Here is a 20,532-nt window from a genome sequence, read left to right as displayed (position 1 = left end):
GACTTTTTTGAGAGGGAGGAAAACTCAAATATTATTAATTGAGTTATTTTCAAGCAATTTCTGCAAAAAAATTTGAGTCACCTCTCAACGTCCAAATGTACTAATATTTTTACAGATGCGCCCTGGTCTACTTATCTTTTGAGCCTAAGGATCTACAGTTAAAGTATTTCCAAATATTAATAAAACAGCATGTATATTTACAATATTGTGTAATCAATAATACACGGTAATTAAAAAATCGTAATTTTGGAAGAACAAAGGCCTCGAATGATTTCGAAACGTTTCGAAACGAAAATCACAATATACGGTAATTAAAAAATTGTAGTTTTGGAAGAACAAAGGCTTCGAATGATTTCGAAACGTTTCCAAACGAAAATTAATTAGTTACATTTAATTTTATTCTAAGATTGATAAAATAATAATTACCACCACTTGCCGATATTATCGTTTTTATTGACTCGACTTGAAGTCGACTCGAAGTGTTCGATTTATCATTTCTAGAATGTCAAGAATGATAACATAATTATTTTGTTTTCCCATTTATCTACTAAAGCATATTTTTGCTGCGGTACTGGGTTAAGTGGACAATTTAGTTGATATAATTAGTAGTTTACCTAAAATAGTGATGTCGAAAGGATGCCATAAATGTAAGCAAAATATGTATTGACTTATAAGAAAATAATAATTTAAAAGTATTAGGTTTTTATAGGATTGAGCCACAATGGTTGTTGTAATGAAAATTACATTTTTAATTAACTAATGCTTGACGTTTCGATTGCCACTTCGAAAATCGTTGTCAAAAAATATAAAGAAATTATTCTGAGAATATTTTTCTGGGAATATTCAGTTTAAAGGTCGTTCAATTATCTTTTCAAAAATACCACATACGTTATATTTCTTTTCAGTACTTTTGGAGAAATGTTGGACTCAATAGGTACTCCAAAAAATTTGTTCTTAACTGGATACTTAATATATTTACGGTTTTACTTGATTTTTCCAAAAGTTCTCCGAAAAATACTCAAATTACTCAAATATTTTAAAAAATATTCAATTTGGAGTTGAATACTACAAAAAAAAAATTGGAGTTCTGAACTCGATATTTAATACCTTTACGGTTTCACTTCATTTTTTCAAAAGTATTAAAAAGAAAAATAATATTAAATGCTCATTTTGAAAAGGTGGTTAAACGGCCTTTAAATTGAGGTATCACTCAATCTCTCTTTCCATTAAAAATTTTGAAGGTTGTGTCCACCCCCGCTAGAGGGATGCTGTAATTTAGTTGAAAAGTGATCTACAAAATGTCTCCCTCATAAATTAATTTGGCATGTTTTTGCATATTTTTAGGTTTTATTTAGGGACTTAATTATAGAGGGTCGTACCTTTTCAAATTAAAACACTGTATAAGAAAAAACATATAAAATATACTTTTATAGATATTGAATGATTTAAGTATACATACATAAAATAAACGTTAATTACAACAATAAAACGTATTGGGGGCATTAGATAAATTCAATTCATCAGTTTTGTAGACAGCTATACCATCATCACCAAGGCTTTTCATTCTGGATGGGATGTTTGCCGCTCTTACTTAGAGCTCTCTGATTCTCTTATTGCGGTGAATCATTCCGCATTCCACTTATGTGTTGTCAAAGTTTGTTGTATGACTTGGCTTTCGTTACAATATTCTTCCACTCGTTTCGATATGTGCATAGTTCCCTCCAGTCTCTCACTCTCAGGATTTTGATGTCTTTCATTAATTCATCATTATCATTAGCTCGACAACCCTTTTTGGGTCCTGGATTGTTCTAGGATTTTCCGCCATTCTGTTCTGTTCCTTGCTTTGTTTTTCCAGTTGGTAATCTTAAGTGTTTTCATATCTTGTTCCACTTGTTCCATGTATCTAAGTTTGGGTCTCCCCTTTGACTTTCTCCCTACTGGTGTCTGCCTTATATGTTTTGGTGTTTCAGTCTCCAAAATCCGTGTTCAACATGGCCTATGCTGCATTACTTGGTCCTCTCATTTCTCTCTGGGTATTCCCCTTGGTCTTTCAGTTCCCGGCTTCCATCTGGTGGCCTTCTTAATCGATAGGTCGGTTTTCCTTGTCTGTATGTGTCCTAGTCATCTCAGTCTCTGCGCTTTAATAAATCTAACTATATCTTCTCCGTTCATTGTGTCTCTTAGTTCATAGTTCATTCTTCTTCTCATATCTCCGTTTTCATTTTCTAGAATTTCTAGAACCCGAGTTTCCTTTCTAATATTCTTAATTTTTCTTCATCTTTCTCTGTGAGGCACATTATCTCTGCTGCATATGTAACTACTGGTCTGATTGCAATTATATATTTTCATAAAATCAATGGGAAAATCTCAATAGTTGGCTGTATACCATAGTTTAAAAAAACTCATACAGAAGTAAAAACTTCAAGTTCTATACTGGTATAAAAATTGTTTATTAAAACTTCATAAAATGTCGTGCAAAACGTTTTCGTTCTAATTCAGAACATCTTCAGTGCCTAGAATGAAGTATTTCCACGTTAGATTCAGGCAAACGGTTAAAATTGTGACTGTTAATAAGAAAAACATGTGGAGAATACATACATTCTACTAAGTAATTGAAACTAGCACACTATTTAAAGTGGTAACTTTATGATACATGGTTTACATTTTAAATTTTGTAAACATATGATGACTACCAGTCGATGTTACAAGATTAAATTAAGAACATGCTTAAAGGGCATTATGCTCCCCTACTCGAAAAAACTAGGTACTTGCCAGTTCAATGGGCACAGACCAACTAATAAAATAGGAAATGGACTTTCAATATGACAAAGAGTGACATGATAAGACAAGGTAAAGTCAATTTTTGGTTAAGAACTTTAAAAAGTGTGATTTTAATTTTTGATTTAATTAAAATGTAATGGTTGTTAAAAACTGTTTGAAAATGTAATTAAAATTGTTTATAATTTTTTTAAAAAAATTAGAATCTATTGTAATGTCTAAATTAGCAACTCTCTATTCCAGAAAAAACTTTTGGATTGTTGGATATAAGGTGGGTATGTTTCATGGTTGAAAATGTGACATCATCGATTGTAAAATGATAAGGTGAAAGTTTAATTTTGTTTAATGAAATGAGATATATACTACATAGTAAACAATTAATGACCTGACGTGGAAGGATTGGAGGCTAAATCAAGCAAAAATTCTAATTTTAAATGTTTTTAGAGAAATGTACTGTTGGTTGCCTAACATGATGGGAAATGTTAAGATTTAGATGCCTACTATTGTAATGATTAATTAATTCTGTTTGTTAAAAATGGGAGAGGAATTGTGGAAAAATTAAAGTAACTAAAAGAATACAGATCAGGAAGTGAACGTTAATGTTAAAGAAATAATTTTAAATAATAAATTGAATAAATTGAAAATGGTTATTCATTTTTGATTTACATTTACTCTGTGTGGAGTATGAAGGGAACCAGTCTCGTTGGAATTTTACCGCGCTGAGCAGATGGGACGTGAATTGTAAATTGTAGAATTCCCTCATCTTCCTTAGTCTCAGCATCCGTATGGCTTGCAAATTGTAGAAGCCTCGGAGGTGTAACCAGAGAAGGTTCCCATTGTTTTCATTCTGGTGGGATATGTTATATGCCATTAGAGTGAAAACTTAGTCTTTTGCTAGCAGTTGCCGCTAGGGCATCTATGCCATTTCGTTCGTTGCAATTCGGGACTGCACGCTGGGGTTTGTTTTGGTTGGATCAGGGAGAGCAGCATATGTGCCTCCTTATGAGAGACTAATAAGTTTCGAAACCGGTAGAGGTGCTTGCAGCACTCTCTGATTGGACTGGAATATGGTTCGGCTGTATTTTCGTTTTGCAACGAAATTGAAAATGGTTATTCATTTTTGATTTACATTTACTCTGTGTGGAGTATGAAGGGAACCAGTCTCGTTGGAATTTTACCGCGCTGAGCAGATGTGACGTGAATTGTAAATTGTAGAATTCCCTCATCTTCCTTAGCCTCAGCACCCGTATGGCTTGCAAATTGTAGAAGCCTCGGAGGTGTAACCAGAGAAGGTTCCCATTGTTTGCATTCTGGTGGGATATGTTATATGCCATTAGAGTGAAAACTTAGTCTTTTGCTAGCAGTTGCCGCTAGGGCATCTATGCCATTTCGTTCGTTGCAATTCGGGACTGCACGCTGGGGTTTGTTTTGGTTGGATCAGGGAGAGCAGCATATGTGCCTCCTGATGAGAGACTAATAAGTTTCGAAACCGGTAGAGGTGCTTGCAGCACTCTCTGATTGGACTGGAATATGGTTCGGCTGTATTTTCGTTTTGCAACGAAATTGAAAATGGTTATTCATTTTTGATTTACATTTACTCTGTGTGGAGTATGAAGGGAACCAGTCTCGTTGGAATTTTACCGCGCTGAATTGTAAATTGTAGAATTCCCTCATCTTCCTTAGTCTCAGCATCCGTATGGCTTGCAAATTGTAGAAGCCTCGGAGGTGTAACCAGAGAAGGTTCCCATTGTTTTCATTCTGGTGGGATATGTTATATGCCATTAGAGTGAAAACTTAGTCGTAAATTGAATAAAATTATGTAATGAAATTAATAACGAAAAGGAGAAATAAAATATGTGACAGCAAAATCTAATTGAACTTTTTGTTTTCGATGGACTAAAATAATTCAATTACCATGATAGGCTTCCAGACGAAGTGGTTAGTGTGTGAGTGAAAAATAAAATGAGAGCTAACTAGTATTGTGTGTTAATGTCAATGTGTAACGGAGAATTTAAATTGACTGAGTATCTAAGATAGCGAACTATTACTTTGGATTCGCTAAAAGGTAGTGGAGTGAACAAACTGAACTAAGTGTGATATATTTTTAGTGCAAAAGTTTATAAACTTACATAACAGAGATGACCAAGTGAATTAAGACAGATGTAAAAAGAACTACAGTTGAGTCCGCGAGTCTTTGCCCGTGCGTCATCATTTATTAAAGCATACGAAATAAGTCGGAAATTTACTAAACGCAACGGCAAGTGGATATTATTCCGATCACGGGTTATAGTATAAAATTTGACGTTATCAAATAAATAGAATGTCAAAATTAATTTGTGCTTTAAAATTTTGGTGCATAATTACAGCTACACTTAAAGTAGCTTAATAAATTATTTTATTATCATTGATTAATAAATAAATAAACAATTTATAAAAAAATTCAATAACATATTTTCTTTTTGTTATTTTATTCACTTTGGCGGAACCTTAAACACAAGCATTTAACTGTGCCAACAATGAGGTTAGCTTTGTACGTTGTCAAAATTTATCGTAAAATAACATACACTTATCAAACAATTTCTAACTCCAATATAAAATTTGTTGTGAAAACAACTATTTGTATACTATAAAAAAACTTCAAAATGCAAAAATTCGACAGAATAACAGCAAAAAATTCAACAAACTGACAGCCACAAAAGTAAACAAACCAAAACGTCAGAAATTGTACTTAAAATATGTGAAGACATCCCCAATAGTCTTTCTTTGTACCTATCTCTTTTCAATGCACTGAGTCTAAATCATTCATAAAAATAACATGTGTTTTTACTTAATAACAGACGGCAGCTGGTTTGTCATTAATTTCATGCGTGGAAGAGAATGATGCTAAATAAAAAGTATGTGTTTTATCTCGCCAGGTATTAATGACGCACGGGTAAAGACTCGCGGACTCAACTGTAATATAAAATTAAATTTAAATAGCTGAGTAATGGGGGTTGCTTGTCATGAAGGTGGAAAAATAAAAAAAAGAGAATGGTGTATATAAAATTATAAACTTAAATCTTAAGATCTGTAAGAACTGTGAATGAATGTAAGCTAATGAATTTAGGTGTGCAATACCCTATTGTTAAGTATAGTCTAAAAGAATCTGAAAGAGGATAAGGTACATAAAAGTTCATAAGAAAAGGCACTGAAGATGTTCTGAATTAGAACGAAAACGTTTTGCACGACATTTTATGAAGTTTTAATAAACAATTTTTATACCAGTATTATACTTGAATACAACTTGAAGTTTTTACTTCTGTATGAGTTTCCTATATTTTCAGTTTTGTATTTCTGGATAAGTTCTTGTCCTTCATTAGCCTATTATATCTCCAGTATGTTTTGCTGCCTGCTAGTATTCGCTCCGTTACTTCATCATTCCTCTTATTTTTGTCATCCACAATTACTTCCAAATATTTAAATTGTTGAACTCTTTCAAAAGTGTATTTTTCTATATTGATTTCTCTCGTCTTGTTATCTTCTATTCTCTACGACAGACAGCGATATTCGAGACAGGTTTTCTAACGAGCTACCATTAACTTTATGTTCTCGATGGAATATTTAAACAATAAAAATGTCATTATATTTAATTTCAGTGTTTACTTTTTTGATATTCTTGACAACACTACACAGTATAAGAGGAATCGTAGTTAAAAATGGTAACATCACCTTGCAACTCGAGCCAAAATCAAATGGGATTAGTTTTGCTGCATACGATGGTAAGTTTTCAATAAATACACGAAATTTTTATTGATTTATTTTTTATCTCTTATAGGGCTTTTCATCGATTGTCATTTGTTTCGAGCTTCTGTCATGTGTCACATAATATTAATCTACGTCGTACGTTATTGGTGTATACCAGTGTGGTGTATACCAATGATACAAACCAAAGACGTATGACGTAGATATATTAATATTATGTGACACATGACAGAAGCTCGACACAAATGACTGTGAACGAAAAGCCCTATTGACCACATTTAAATGAAAAACTAAAACTATTCTCTTTTTATAAATAATATTTTTCTTTATCTTCAAGGCAAAATAAAGAAGTTGGAAGGCATCTTAGGCCGCGGTATTAACTTTTCTAACGTGGACTGTATTGGTACACAAGTCTGTGTAATTAATGACTCCAATTTTAGTGTTGAGCCTATTTCAGCTGGATTTAGGCTGAAGTGGAAAACGTTTAACACACGAAGAGCTTTCCAAGACTGTTACGATCTTACTGAAGGTGTTAAATGGTAATTAATTATTAGTATATTATAGATAAAACTTCCTATTCTAGATAAAACTCTATCTTTGTATAAAAGTAAAAATGCTGCGATGTTACTTTTTCTCCGTCCTTTTGATGGTGTCTCTTTTCAAGGAAAGATATTTCGAAAGCGAGGTCCAGGAAGAAAAAGAAAATCCTGGCGGAAATACCTCAGAACCTGGTTCAACACAACATTGTGCTGCTTTTCCGTACTGCTGCAGATAATGTAAAAATTGCCGTGATTATCGCCAACATTCGTCACGGAAAGGTACATCAAGAAGAAAATAAAACTTTATCAACTGTATTTTAGAGATACAGTGGCTGTTTAAAATCTCCGTATAAAATATTTTCTGAACCATAAACTGAATAGAGGCACAATGATTAAATACTATGTTATGTAAAAAACATACCAAGTATGACCTTGTCTGAAAATGGTCAACATGATCCTTCTATAAGAAAAAAAACGGAAAAGGTATATGAAAAATCGTTCTTTAATCACATGTAGTTGAGGTTATGTGCTAAATCATGGGAAAATATTAAAAATGGGAATTTATCGTAGTTTGACCTTGTTCTTATTAGGGCATTCAATGAGGTTATTTGGCTCCGAATTCCATCCTACTATACTGATTTATTTAATATTTTCACAATAAGTAGAGAATAGCTCCAGAAACAAAGTCTACCCTATGTCGATGTGCGCTTTTATCTTGGGGGTGTTTCCCACCCCCTCTCGGGGGTGCAAAATTTGTTGGTCAAAAAAACCACGGAAGTGAATTCTTAGCAAAAACTGTTCAATAATTTTTTTTGAAAACTCAATAATTTTTGAGTTATTTGTGGTTGAAAATTGGCCGTTTTCATTGAAAAATTACACCTTTTTGGGCAGTTTTTTGCGAATACCGTAATATCTATTCATCTAACGAAAAAAACTATACAAAACATTTTTGTAGCTCATAAAAAAAACAAAGAGATTTGTTCCTTCATATATCTTCTAGTTATAATACAAAAAGAGATATGGTAGGTGAGAAAAGTTTGTTTTTTGGTGCATGCTGAAATCGGTGTATTCAACTTAAAATAAAAGAGAAACGGTCGATTTTAGTTGTACAATGCTACCAATACCTTTTGTAGTGATTGAAAAGACATTTAGAATGAGCAACATTAAAATGTCGGTTACATTCAAAGTAAGCGAGATATGCTGCAAAAAAAATTGATGACTAATGGAATTTAAAAAAAAATGTGAAGTACATTTAACCCCTCATCCATCAGAATTTAAATGGATCGTTTTCCTTCTACAATACTTTTTATTATAGTGTTGTTTCTATGTTCAAAAAGTTGGACGGGTTTAAAATGAATAGTCTTTGAAAAAAATAAGATCAAATTATAGAGCGCATTTTTAAATTTTCTTAAGAATCTTCCTTTTACTCCATGTAACTCGAAAATGATAAGGGATACGAAAAAATGGTACCGCACAAAAATGTAGTATTTTGTTGAATAAAAATTTTGTTTTGTGTTTTATTATTGTGTCTCTTATCATTTTCAAGTTACATGTAGAAAAAGAAGATTTTTAAGGAAATCTAAAAATGCGCTCTATAAATTGATCTTATTTTTTTTTTCAAAAACCATTCATTTTAAACTCCTCAAACTTTTTGAACCTGTCCATAATACTATAATACAAGGTATTGTAGAAGTAAAATGATGCATTAAAGTTCTGGTGGATGAGAGGTAAAAAATATTCTTCTCATTTTTTCTTAAAATACATTAATCATCAATTTTTTTAAGCATATCTCGCTTAGTTTGAATGCAATATACCTTTAATATTGCTCATTTTAAAGAACTTTTTAAGCACTACAAAAGGTTTTCTTAACATTATACACCTAAAATCGACTGTTTTCTGTTATTTCAAGTTGAATACAACGATTTGAGCATGCACCAAAAAAATAAATTATTTTCACCTACCACATATCCGATCCCTTTTTATATTATAGCTAGAAGATTTATTAAGGAACTAGTCTCTTTAGTTTTCTATAAGCAACAAAAATGTTTTATACAGTTTTTTAGTTAGATGCATAGTTTTTAAGATATTTGCAAAAAACCTTTCGAAAAGGTGTTATGTTTCAATGAAAATCGCCAGTTTTCAACCACGAATAACTCAAAAAATATTGAATTTTCAAAAAAAAATTAAAGGACAGTTTATTAGAAATGGCAGATAATAAAAGGTACAAATAAACGTAAACAAACTATTTATTTTATAACCCAGCCGTATTATAATAATATACAACGAAAAAAATTAAGATGTGTCTTGTACAAAATACACTTCTAGACTAAAATAAAAATATCAAACACAAAACTACTAACATCGTTCTCACATCCATATGTCTTGTAACACGATACTTTTATGCAATTTTACGTAAGAGTGTATACGACCTAAATAGTTTCGTAGAATCGGCCACCCATTAAGAAAGGACTCCACATGTTTCTTCTAACACTTAACAAAAATAATAAAGTTGAATTCCAACACAGTTTTTGCTTACAATTAAGTTCTCTAGCCACTTCCGTGGTTATTTAAACCAAGAAATTTTCTACCCCCAGAAGGGATGGGAACCACCCCCAAGATAAAAGCACACATCGGCGTAGGGTAGACTTTGAATTAGGAGATAAGTAGAGGCTTTTCCCAAAATTTCATTAAAATCCATGCAGTAGGATAGAATTCGGAGGTAATATCCTAATTTTGCTCCCATTGACTGGCGTATATCTGAAAATGGCAGACCTGTTCCCATTATTAGAAATAACAAAACAAATTATCAAAAATCGTAATTTTTAACATGCAGTTAAGTTGATGAGCTAAAACATAAAGAAACGCTAAAAAAGAGTTTTTTTTTCAAATTTTGAGGATGTTCCAGAGAGAAAATGCCAATTATACCTCCGCTATTCAAAAAAAAACGGAAGAAATACTTATTTATAAGAAAAATAATTATTTAGAAGTTTGCCAAAAATTGGCTACAAAACCTAAAACCTTTTTCTAAGCTCAATATTGATCAAAAATCAGAAAAAATCAGAGTGTTTTTGGTCATAAAGATGTATTTTTATGAAATTTTTCAGATTTTTTATAGCAAAGAATAGTTCAAAATATTTTGTTTTCGAAAAAACACATTTTTTGTTACGGGCGACTCCTGGGGCCACCTAGGGTGCCTAAAGGGATTCTAAATATTTACTTTTGAGTGCCCATTTCCAAAAGAATCCAGTAGAGTGCAAATTTTACCACCTTGTCCCGCTTTCACTATCCTATTTGGTACCATATCTCAAATAGGATAGTGAGAGAGAGGACCTAAATGGCAGATGTCATAGAAAAAATTGCACAAGAAGCCTAGTGGAGATGCGCTGGATATGTAGCACGTTTAAATGATAATAGGTGGACCAAAAGACTCATAGAATGGAGACCTAGAGAAGATAAAAGACACCGACGTAGAGCACCAAAAAGATGGGTGTATGACTTGAGAAAAACAGTTGAAAATTGAACACAGAAGGCACAAGATACAAACAATGGAAGGATATGGAGGAGATATAGCCAACAGTGGATGCAAGAGGTTGAGGCATGATGATCATGATGATCCCGCTTTCATGTAAAAGAAAGACTACACCCATAGGCTCGGTTACTTATTCCTGATTTATTCTCATTAGTGTTAGATCAGATAACAGCAAAACTATAGTAGCTTAATAAAATAAAAAAAAAACTCAAAATGTAAATCCGTACAGGTTAAAACAAATTTTATATCAAAGTTTAGGTGGGTACAAAAGATATTTTCTAGAAAGTATCCAAATCATACAAGGGGATCATTGTTTAAATAATTAAAAATGGGTCATTTTTGCAAAAAAAATACTTTTTTAACTGCTGAGGTCATTCAGTTACTAATGAAGGTCTATAGGATTGTTTTCTGCAAAGTTGAAGGGTAAATATTTCACATAAGACTTAAAAACAAATATGCAAAAAGTTATTTTTAGCGTTTTAAATAAGCACTATAAAATATCTTAATTTTACAGACTAATTTGCGCTATGCAACCAGTATTAAGCAAAAAAAATTGGTCGAAAAATATTTAATATTTTTTGAGATATTGAATTTGTTTATTAAATGTTACTCTATTTTCAATTGAAAAAACGCGGTTGTTGCCAAAGAAATTTTCACCTGTATTAAATCTTATTATTTTTATTTTTATGTATATTTCCGATAAATATATTGATAAATTCAAATTTCAATTAAACTTCCCCCTAAAATGGCATTTGAAAATTATTCAAATTTGTTTATAAGTTGTTTTTTTAATAACGTCGCAGGGATTAAGTATTTTGAAATGCCGTTTCGATAATTGGATTCCTGGGAATGCTTTACTAATTAACAAAATTTTTTTGTCGTTTTTTCTTCTTCTTTTTTTTTTTTCTTGGAGTTATATTACTACGGGCCCTTTTAGGGTTAAATTTTATTAAGAATGTCAAATCTCTGAGTTGTAGATTCTAGACCTAAAAATATTAAGATTTAACTAAAATCTCTTAACTACTACTGGTGGCTACTTACTGAGTTACAGAGTTATTTAAACATTTAAAAATTATTGTTACCAAGTACTTTAAAACTATTTGACGTGTCCTTATCATACTTGGCAGAAAGTGTGGCTATTATACACCCTACTAAATTGTTATTAATAAACGTTTCTAGCTAGTGCCAGAGGCGTATGACAGGGGATAGTAAATGATTGACCTTTCCCAAATTCTACGCCACTGAGTGGATTACCATTTTAGCGAAATTTTTCGATTCTTCAATACTTTGTATATAAATAACTTTATTGTTATCGATAAAGTCATCAATTTGAGAGATTTTGGAAGTTTAAAATGGATGAATGGATGAATCAAAATAACTATGCCGTTTCATTTTCAACGTCCAGTATCTCGAAAACTAATGACTTAATCGTTACCAGTAAAGAGTATATAATTTACATGTAAAGTATTGGAGAATCAAAAAATTTCTCGAAAATAGTAATTCCCTCAGTGGCGTAAAATTTGGGAAGGGTCAACCATTAACTATCCCCTGTCGTACGCCTCTGGTAGTAGCTAGAAACTTTTATTTATCACAATTTAGTAGACTGCATGTATAGTATCGACACTCTCTGCCAAGTATGATAAAGATAGGTCAAAAAGTTTAAAAGTACTTGGTATAAATAATTTTTAAATTTTTAAATAAAACACCCTGTAACTCAGTAAGTAGCCACGTTTTATTTAAGTGATTTTAGACCAATATTAATATTTTTAGGTCTAGAATCTACAACTTAGAGATTCGACGTTCTTAATGAAACTTAACCCTACATGGGCCCGTAGTAATTTAACTCCAAGAAAAAAAAAGAAGAGGAAAAAAACACAAAAAGAATTGTTAATTAGTGAAAAATTCCCAGGAACCCAATTATCGAAACGGCATTTCAAAATATTTAATCTCCGCGACGTTATTAAAAAAACAAGTTATAAACAAATTTGAATAATTTTCAAATGCCATTTTAGGGGGAAGTTTAATTGAAATTTGAATTTATCAATACATTTATCGAAAATATACATAAAAATAAAAATAATAAGATTTAATACAGGTGAAAATTTCTTTGGCAACAACCGCGTTTTTTCAATTGAAAATAGAGTAATCTTTAATAAACAAATTCAATATCTCAAAAAATATTTTAAATATTTTTCGACCAATTTGTTTTGCTTAATACTGGTTGCATAGCGCAAATTAGTATGTAAAATTAAGATACTTTATAGTGCTTATTGAAAACGCTAAAAATAATTTTTTGCAAATTTGTTTTTAAACTTTTTTATACAATTATTTAAATAAATAGGGTTCAAATTTAATTTAGTAAGTCTTATGTGAAATATTTACCTTTCAACTTTGCAGAAAATAATCCTATAGACCTTCATTAGTAATTGAATGACCTCAGCAGTTAAAAAAGTAAATTTTTTTGCAAAAATGACCCCTTTTTAATTATTTAAACAATGATCCCCTTGTATGATTTGGATACTTTCTTGAAAATATCTTTTGTACCCACCTAAACTTTGATATAAAATTTGTTTCAACCTGTACGAATTTACATTTTCATTTACATGTAGTGTAATTTTAGTTTACTAGACTATAGGGTAATTCTGTGTAGTTTAGCTGTTAGTAAAATTACAATTTTCGTCTCTTGATAGTTTTTATCTATCTTAGTGTATCTCTGTAGGTATGGAGGACCAACAATATTTTCTCTAATTTGGCCAATACAAACGAATGAAATTGATGGATCTTCTCCATACGTTCTTGACAATGGTAAAGGCATGCCATACGCCGAAAGATACTGGTTAAATTCGAAAGGCTCATACATTTTCTTAGACGACGATGTTCCACTTTATGTTGATCAAAATAAATTGAGAAATAATAGCGTTTGCTTCAAATCATATATCCGTGATCCATTCCATGCGTACTTTAATAGAACAAGGGTAAGTATAACTGAACAGATTTAACTGAAACTCTTAAGGTCATTTGCACCATATCAACGAACACCTGTCGTGTCTTCTCTTCGCGGTTGCATATAAATGGGTTTTACTATACTTATAAATAAAAAATACGAACTGAAAAATGTTTACAAAAGTTTTGTAAGTACAGCATGCGGCTTACAGTACCTACTGAAATGAATATTGAAATGTTTATTATTATTTATATTTAGTATAATATATCATATAGCCTTGGAAACATTACTTACGACGATGTTTCTGATAACACAGATGTTCAAGATGCCCTCCGTTCAGTTTCAAGATTATCAGTCATGACTGTGTACTAAGGTTGTTGAGTGACTCGAAAAAATCTTGAATTTTAGTCTTCAATTCCGCAAAGTTAGATGGTGAATCCGTACGAAATACAGTCTGCTTCTGCTTTCCCCATATGTATGCATCAGGTGGCGTTAGGTCTGAGGAGTGCGATATAGTGACGAGTAGGTATAATTATAGAATATCACTGTCACGCAAAGTACTAGACTAATCGTGTGACGAGTAGGTATAATTATAGAATATTACTGCCACGCGAAGTACTAGACTAATCGTGTGACGAGACTAATCGTGTGACAGGTTGCCCCGTCCTGCTGAAACCATTGTTTATTAAGTGATAGGATCCTGGTACAACAAAATCGGTGAAGATCATGTAGAAATGACGTGATCATCTCTTCTCTCTAGCGCTCCTGTTTAACAATTAGCGGCGTTCCATCCTTTCTTCTTCTTCTTCAAATGCAAATCCACTAATGGAGGTTAGCGATCACATTTTTCATTAACTCCTATTTTTCATTGCGTCCTATTCCTCTCTTGAATTCAATTTTACCCTGGATTATAAGTTGAAGGAACTAGGACTATTCGTTTCCCATGATGTGACCCAAATACGCCGTTTTTCTTTTCTTGATCTTTTCGGAAAGCTGGCGTCCTTGGTTGATACTTATTAGGGACATCTATATTTGTGACTTTCGCCGTCCATGGTATCTTTAGGATACGGCGATAAAGCCACATTTAGAAGGCTCTTATCTGTTTATATCCCTCGTTTTGAGTGTCCAGTCCTCTATGCCATATAGCATCACCGACCACACGTAGGTAGCATTTAGTAAACCTTCGTTTAGTAGTAAACCTTCGTAAACATCGTTTGCTTCAATGAAATATGGGCCCAATATGCCATACATGTGCGGATACAGCACACCAAATAGTAACAGTCACTATGAAGGGGGTGCGCGACTGTTATGTCAGGGTGTTCGATTCCAAGAAACCATGTTGCGTGATTATTATACCTAAATGCGTCTGATTTTAAGCTTGGATCATTTTCACGACCATATCCGTATGACCAAAAACAGTAATCTACTATAAAAAAAATTTCCGCAACACTGACAACTATCCTGAAGCACCTCACATTAACACAACATTCACATACATGTTGGACACAACGACGTTAGAAAACCACTTAGTGGGCGCGTCACACATTCAAATTTGATGCTTACTCATTTCTCATGATATCGTAAAACTGGTAGTATGGACAGAGTAGGAACTATTATATTGGATACATCTATTAGACCTTATTGGTCATAGAGTGGTCATAGTAGACATGGAGATGGCTGCTTTAAACTCCATGAACGGCTTGACGTACGAATGTGTCGGTTCTAGTTGAAACCAAACCCAATCAACGTCTCTTTAGTACTGTTTACTCTAGAATTTTAAAGTTATTTGGTAATACCCACCGAAGCGATCACAAAACGAATCGGATGGTGGTTGGTGATCCAAGGAGTCAATAACAACGCTGCAGCTTGTTGCGATGGGCAGACATTACGAAAAAGCTTCTCAACAACCACGATACTGAAGGCCGCGTCTCACCATCAAATAATTTAATCAAACAGTTTGAGCAAACTGGACGTACTTGAGGAAGTACGTCAAAGTGACGTCACAATTGCAGTTTTTTTGAAATTCTAAAAATCTGTGCTCTCACTATCAGTCTAGTTTGATAAAAATTTTTGTATTGAGTTGTCTAACTTGTTTGTACTTTATTTAAAATTAAAATTTTTCATTATTATCCACAATGAACACTCAGGATGTGACGTCACTAACTGTCACTTTCAGTTTGCTCAAACCAGTTTGATCAAATTATTTGATGGTGGGACGCGGCCTTGAGGCAGTACATGTACTCGTAACATAAGAGATTACCGTGAAATAGTGGAGAAATATCATTTTTCAAACTATTCGAGCAGCTGAAGCTCAATGATGAGCAACACATGTTCTCCGTCTTCTTCTAGTAGAATTACAATCCTAGGTGGGTTTTGACTGACTTCACAACTAGCTTTCATCTCGAACAGTCTTCCATGATAGTTGGTTTAGTAGGTAGCCCCATTGTTCTTAAATCTGACCATAACATATGTCCCTAAAGTTTTCGGAAAAAATATTTTTATAGAACAAAAAGAGGTTCGTGATCTTCGATGGCACGTAAATTTGGTCTTGCTTGTGCAATGCCTGGACTGTTCCTAAAACGATCTTACGAAATTTTTGCAAAATTCTTTGCCTTAGCTGGTCCTCATTTTGGACTTCCCAGCCATTACTATACACCATGCGACTTAAAACACCCAAAACTCTTGTATAGCCTCGCCTGAGGCACATTTGGAGGGTTGTAGCGATGTGGAACAAAATTTATATTATTTAGAGCAGTTAACCAATCTGTCGTTCTCCTGACGTAATGACATGACGCTATTTCGGTCCAAAATATGATTCCATCATCGGGGTGATGAGTATTTATAAATTGAACAAGCTTCTTCTTCTTCTTCTTTAGTTTATTGGTCTCCACCTACTTGGGTATTTGGCCAGCTCATCGTCGCGAAATAAGGGGAAAATCACATATTCACTTACAATTTGAAGTTAGTACATTGTACAATTTGCTTTTTCTTCTTATTCTTCTTCTTCTTCTTCTTTAGTTAACTGGCAATTTTGGTTGGTGTGGAACAAACATGACAAGATAAAAAAAATTCACGCTAGGGGCAACTGTCTATCAATACATAATCTTCTTTTTCTTCTTTGATTTAGTAAGAACAAGCTTTGTAAGACACCTGTCAACGTAAATGTCAGCATTGAGAGCTTCACTGCGAACACTCCTAACAAACGGCTGTAAAACAGCAGTTTCTGAAATGGCACACCATACCAAAATTTTATCGGCAAATTTCACTTTTCCCTTAAACCTATCTTCGTCCTGTGCATCTTGTACATTGCGTGTATAAAATCCATCGTTGCCCTTTATTTTGGAATTGGATAAATAAAATACTTCCATAAGTATTTCATTATCCATAACGAGAATTTTACCTGGAAAATTAATACGTCTCAATGCACGGCAACATCTAGGATTTTTTTCTAACTGGGTTTGTGTACTTAGAAGCTTTTTTCTTTTATATCGTTTTAAATTATTTCTAGAAATTGTTCTACTTACAAGCATTCGTGAAACATTATATCTTCGGCCACCATTTCGCAAAGACTTTCCCAATTGGATCTCCATACTCTAAATGAATCTCTGTTCCCAAGCAGGAGTTAAAACTCTTGGTCTTCCACTTTTGGACAAATTATGGCATGGTATACCATTTCCGCACTCTTTAATTGTCTGGTAAATCGTTGAGACAGAAAAACTTTGCACAATAAAAATACTTACAATTTCGCGTTTTGGCACATGCCCTAAACAATAAATACTTTGACGAATATTAAGTTTGTCCGACATCTAAACGAACCGTATTTGTCAAAACTGATATTGTTTACATCGTTTAAGTTGTTTACTAACTTTGGTTTCCAATGGCAACTTGATCCAATGCTTCCTACCAATAACATTTTTAAATCTAAAATTTTCCGAAAACTTTAGGGACTTAATAACTATGATGATGATAGTATTATTGGTAAAAATGTACCAATTGGTCACCGATTAGATTGTAACATTCCATTTCTAATAATAGAAAAATGAAGCATTCTAATAATGCAAGAAATTTATGTAAAATGCACGTTACGTCTTATTACGCAAGTAATTCATAAGTCTTATCTATAACAGTGTAAAAACAAGTTCATAAATTCATCATTTTTAAAATTATAAAAATATGTTAACACTCATATAATATTTCCATCTTTTTGTATGTAAATTGTTTAAAATATTTATAAAATATTATTAATTACCTATTAAAAGAAATATCTAACAAATTATTATTTAACAAATGTTTCAGAATGTACTTCAGTATTACCTTATTTTTAAAGATGATATAAAACAGGCTCATCTCCATGCCGTAAATAAATTTCTAGGAAAACCTAAAGGTTTGTACTAAATTATTTGTATCTGTAATGAACTCTGAATAAAATCAATACTGCACGATATCTACCTACGGGATGAAACAAAGACTACACAATTTTTTGTCTTTGGACAAACGTTTTATAAACGTTTATATGTACGAAAAAGCTTATATGTACGTTCATGTAATATTCGTGGAAATTGCCTAAAATTTAATAAAAACACTTTTTGCAAAACCCCATTTTCTTGCATGGGTGTACATAATACTTACGCCGCGGGAAAAAGTGAAGAAAATGGAACACATCAAGGATCAGTCGTGCGCCCTACATTAGTAAGCTCTTCTTGGTGGCAGTAAAGAATGTTCTTAACAATCTTACGAAAGCTCTAATGGCTCGACTTTTTGCAAATGACCTGTTTTTTTTAAATAATGGGAACAACACCACATCAGTGACAAATGATTTGCAGTATTTTATAAATCAATATAGATAGATAATAATAAATAAAATCTTCATAAAAATGACAAATAGAATATTGAAACGTCCTTAGCGCTCATATTCTCATAATGAATCTCTATTCTGTTATTAAAATTCTAATTTACTATAGGTATACTACTTATCAAGATATTTTAGAAAACCTTAATCTTAAGCTTATTACAAAGTCATTTGTATTTAAATGGTGTGGTTAAGTTTTCGCCTAGGTAGAAAGTAATAAATTTTGGGGTATTCCCATCTCGGCTCACTCTAATCCTTTAGTCCTTTATGATACCTCAGGTACATTTTAAAAACCCCCAGGTCGGCTCAAAGATTAACATGTAGGTATATTAAGCATTTTATCTTGTAATTATAGATTAGAAAAAATTTCTTATTAACATAGAAAAACATCCACCCCTCAATAACTCAATTTTGGGTTCTTTGCGAATTTAACAAACAGCTTCTCTAGGTTGGAAATGTTGGCCGTGGAATCGGTTTGGCTACTGATACATAGGATAAAGCTTGGTTAGATGTTTGAGACATATTGACTGTTTGGTGTCTGCTACGCCACTGCTCATGTAGTCAAAATCAATTAATTCTAATTGTAGTTACATTAATGTAACTGTTTTTGCACTATGTTTTACAAAGCACGACAAAATACAGAACGATGTTACTCGCTTATTTTTTTAACGATTACGTACGATTTTTAATATTAGTTTTTATTTTTATTGGGCTATGTAAAATATACAGTAAAACCTCCGTTAACCGAAATAATGGGGGAGGCCGTTTCGGATATCAAGAATTTCGGTTAAAAATAACATGGTTCTTTGTATTCTTCTTGTATCAAATTACATAGTATTGGAGAGATGTAACTGCAAAATACCATTGTCAAAGGAAAACACAAATGAAAATATAATATTTCTTAAAAAACACTCAACTAAACATGTTCAATTTCCTTAACTTTATTGCTTTTTAAATTTACTTTTTATTGACGAAATTATTGAAACTGTCAGCCATTTCGGTTAAAGGATGTTTCGGTTAAAAAGGTTTCGGTTAACGGAGGTTTTACTGTATATCTATTCAATAAAGTTATTCTATAAATGTATTTTTTTCCACCGAGATATAAAAGTATTTGATAGTAACAAATAGTAATCCCATGAGCCGAGCTGGAATATTTTATATCGGGCAGTTTTAATATTTTCTACGACTTGGGACATTCTAAAAGACCTACCTGTTTCTTGGGCCGAGATAGGCACTGCCCTAAATTTTAATCTATTGTACTTTTAATCATTAGGTATACATGTTATTCCGTATAGTTTACCTCTCGAAATTTCACGATACTAATAAAATACAAATGACTTTATAGCAGGAATAAGATAAGGTTTTCTAAAATATCTTGATAAGTACTATACCTATTATTTCTTACTACTGCACTAATTATTATTATACTTTTCTTGCAGACCATCCCAATGAAGCTATGGTAGCTGAACCCATATGGACAACTTGGGCAAAATATAAAACGAAGATAAATGATTCTGTCGTACTAAAATTTGCTAAAGACATACGGAACCATGGGTATGAAAAAGGGCAGATAGAAATTGATGACAATTGGGAAGTATGTTGAGAATTTGAGAATATATTTTGTGGTTGCAGGCGAGCAGACAGGGATATTTTAAACATCACACTAATTTTAATACTATAATGTAAACAATTTAAAACTATATAATATCTAAAGGGTTTTTACCAACATATCTTGGTGGCTCAAGCATTTACTTTAATCTGTGAAAAGCACTGATGATGGAATTGCTTTTGTCGAAAACGTTCTATGATATAACCCTTTTTTAGAGATTTTTTATAAATATACCTTTTACAAAGGAATTTAAATCTAATAATGTTTTGTTTCAGAGATGTTATGGCGCAGAGCAGTTTTCACATAATTTCACCAACATCAAGGATACGGTGAAGATACTAAAAAGTATTAATTTTCGTGTAACGCTGTGGATTCATCCATTTGTAAATGATAATTGCAACAACAATTCTCAGATAGGTTTAGAGAAAGGTATACTATGTTATAGTTATTATAGTAATATGTATGTGGTATAGGTGTAGAATTTGAAATGCGATCTTATAAATATTACCTTCCTCCCTATTAATTTGTCTATTTTAGGATATA

At 32.3% G+C, this 20,532-nt stretch overlaps 1 protein-coding gene across 1 annotated transcript in view; it reads left to right on the top strand.

Annotated features, from left to right (window-relative positions):
* Window positions 1-432: 432 nt before the first annotated feature.
* The window catches only part of LOC114327016 (myogenesis-regulating glycosidase), a 39,001-nt gene continuing 18,901 nt past the window's right edge, over window positions 433-20,532 (top strand). Inside the window, exons 1-7 of the mRNA XM_028275511.2 lie at window positions 433-647; window positions 6,414-6,536; window positions 6,857-7,058; window positions 13,307-13,562; window positions 17,828-17,915; window positions 19,820-19,974; window positions 20,265-20,418. Of these exons, the coding sequence (XP_028131312.1) occupies window positions 626-647; window positions 6,414-6,536; window positions 6,857-7,058; window positions 13,307-13,562; window positions 17,828-17,915; window positions 19,820-19,974; window positions 20,265-20,418 (1,000 nt within the window). The 5' untranslated portion in view covers window positions 433-625. The remainder of the gene's footprint in view (window positions 648-6,413; window positions 6,537-6,856; window positions 7,059-13,306; window positions 13,563-17,827; window positions 17,916-19,819; window positions 19,975-20,264; window positions 20,419-20,532) is intronic.

The sequence above is a fragment of the Diabrotica virgifera genome, chromosome 1 (assembly GCF_917563875.1).
Source record: "Diabrotica virgifera virgifera chromosome 1, PGI_DIABVI_V3a".
NCBI classification, from domain to species: Eukaryota; Metazoa; Arthropoda; class Insecta; order Coleoptera; family Chrysomelidae; genus Diabrotica; species Diabrotica virgifera.
Note: the sequence above shows the minus strand (reverse complement) of the source record. Positions and strands in the feature narration are given on the sequence as shown.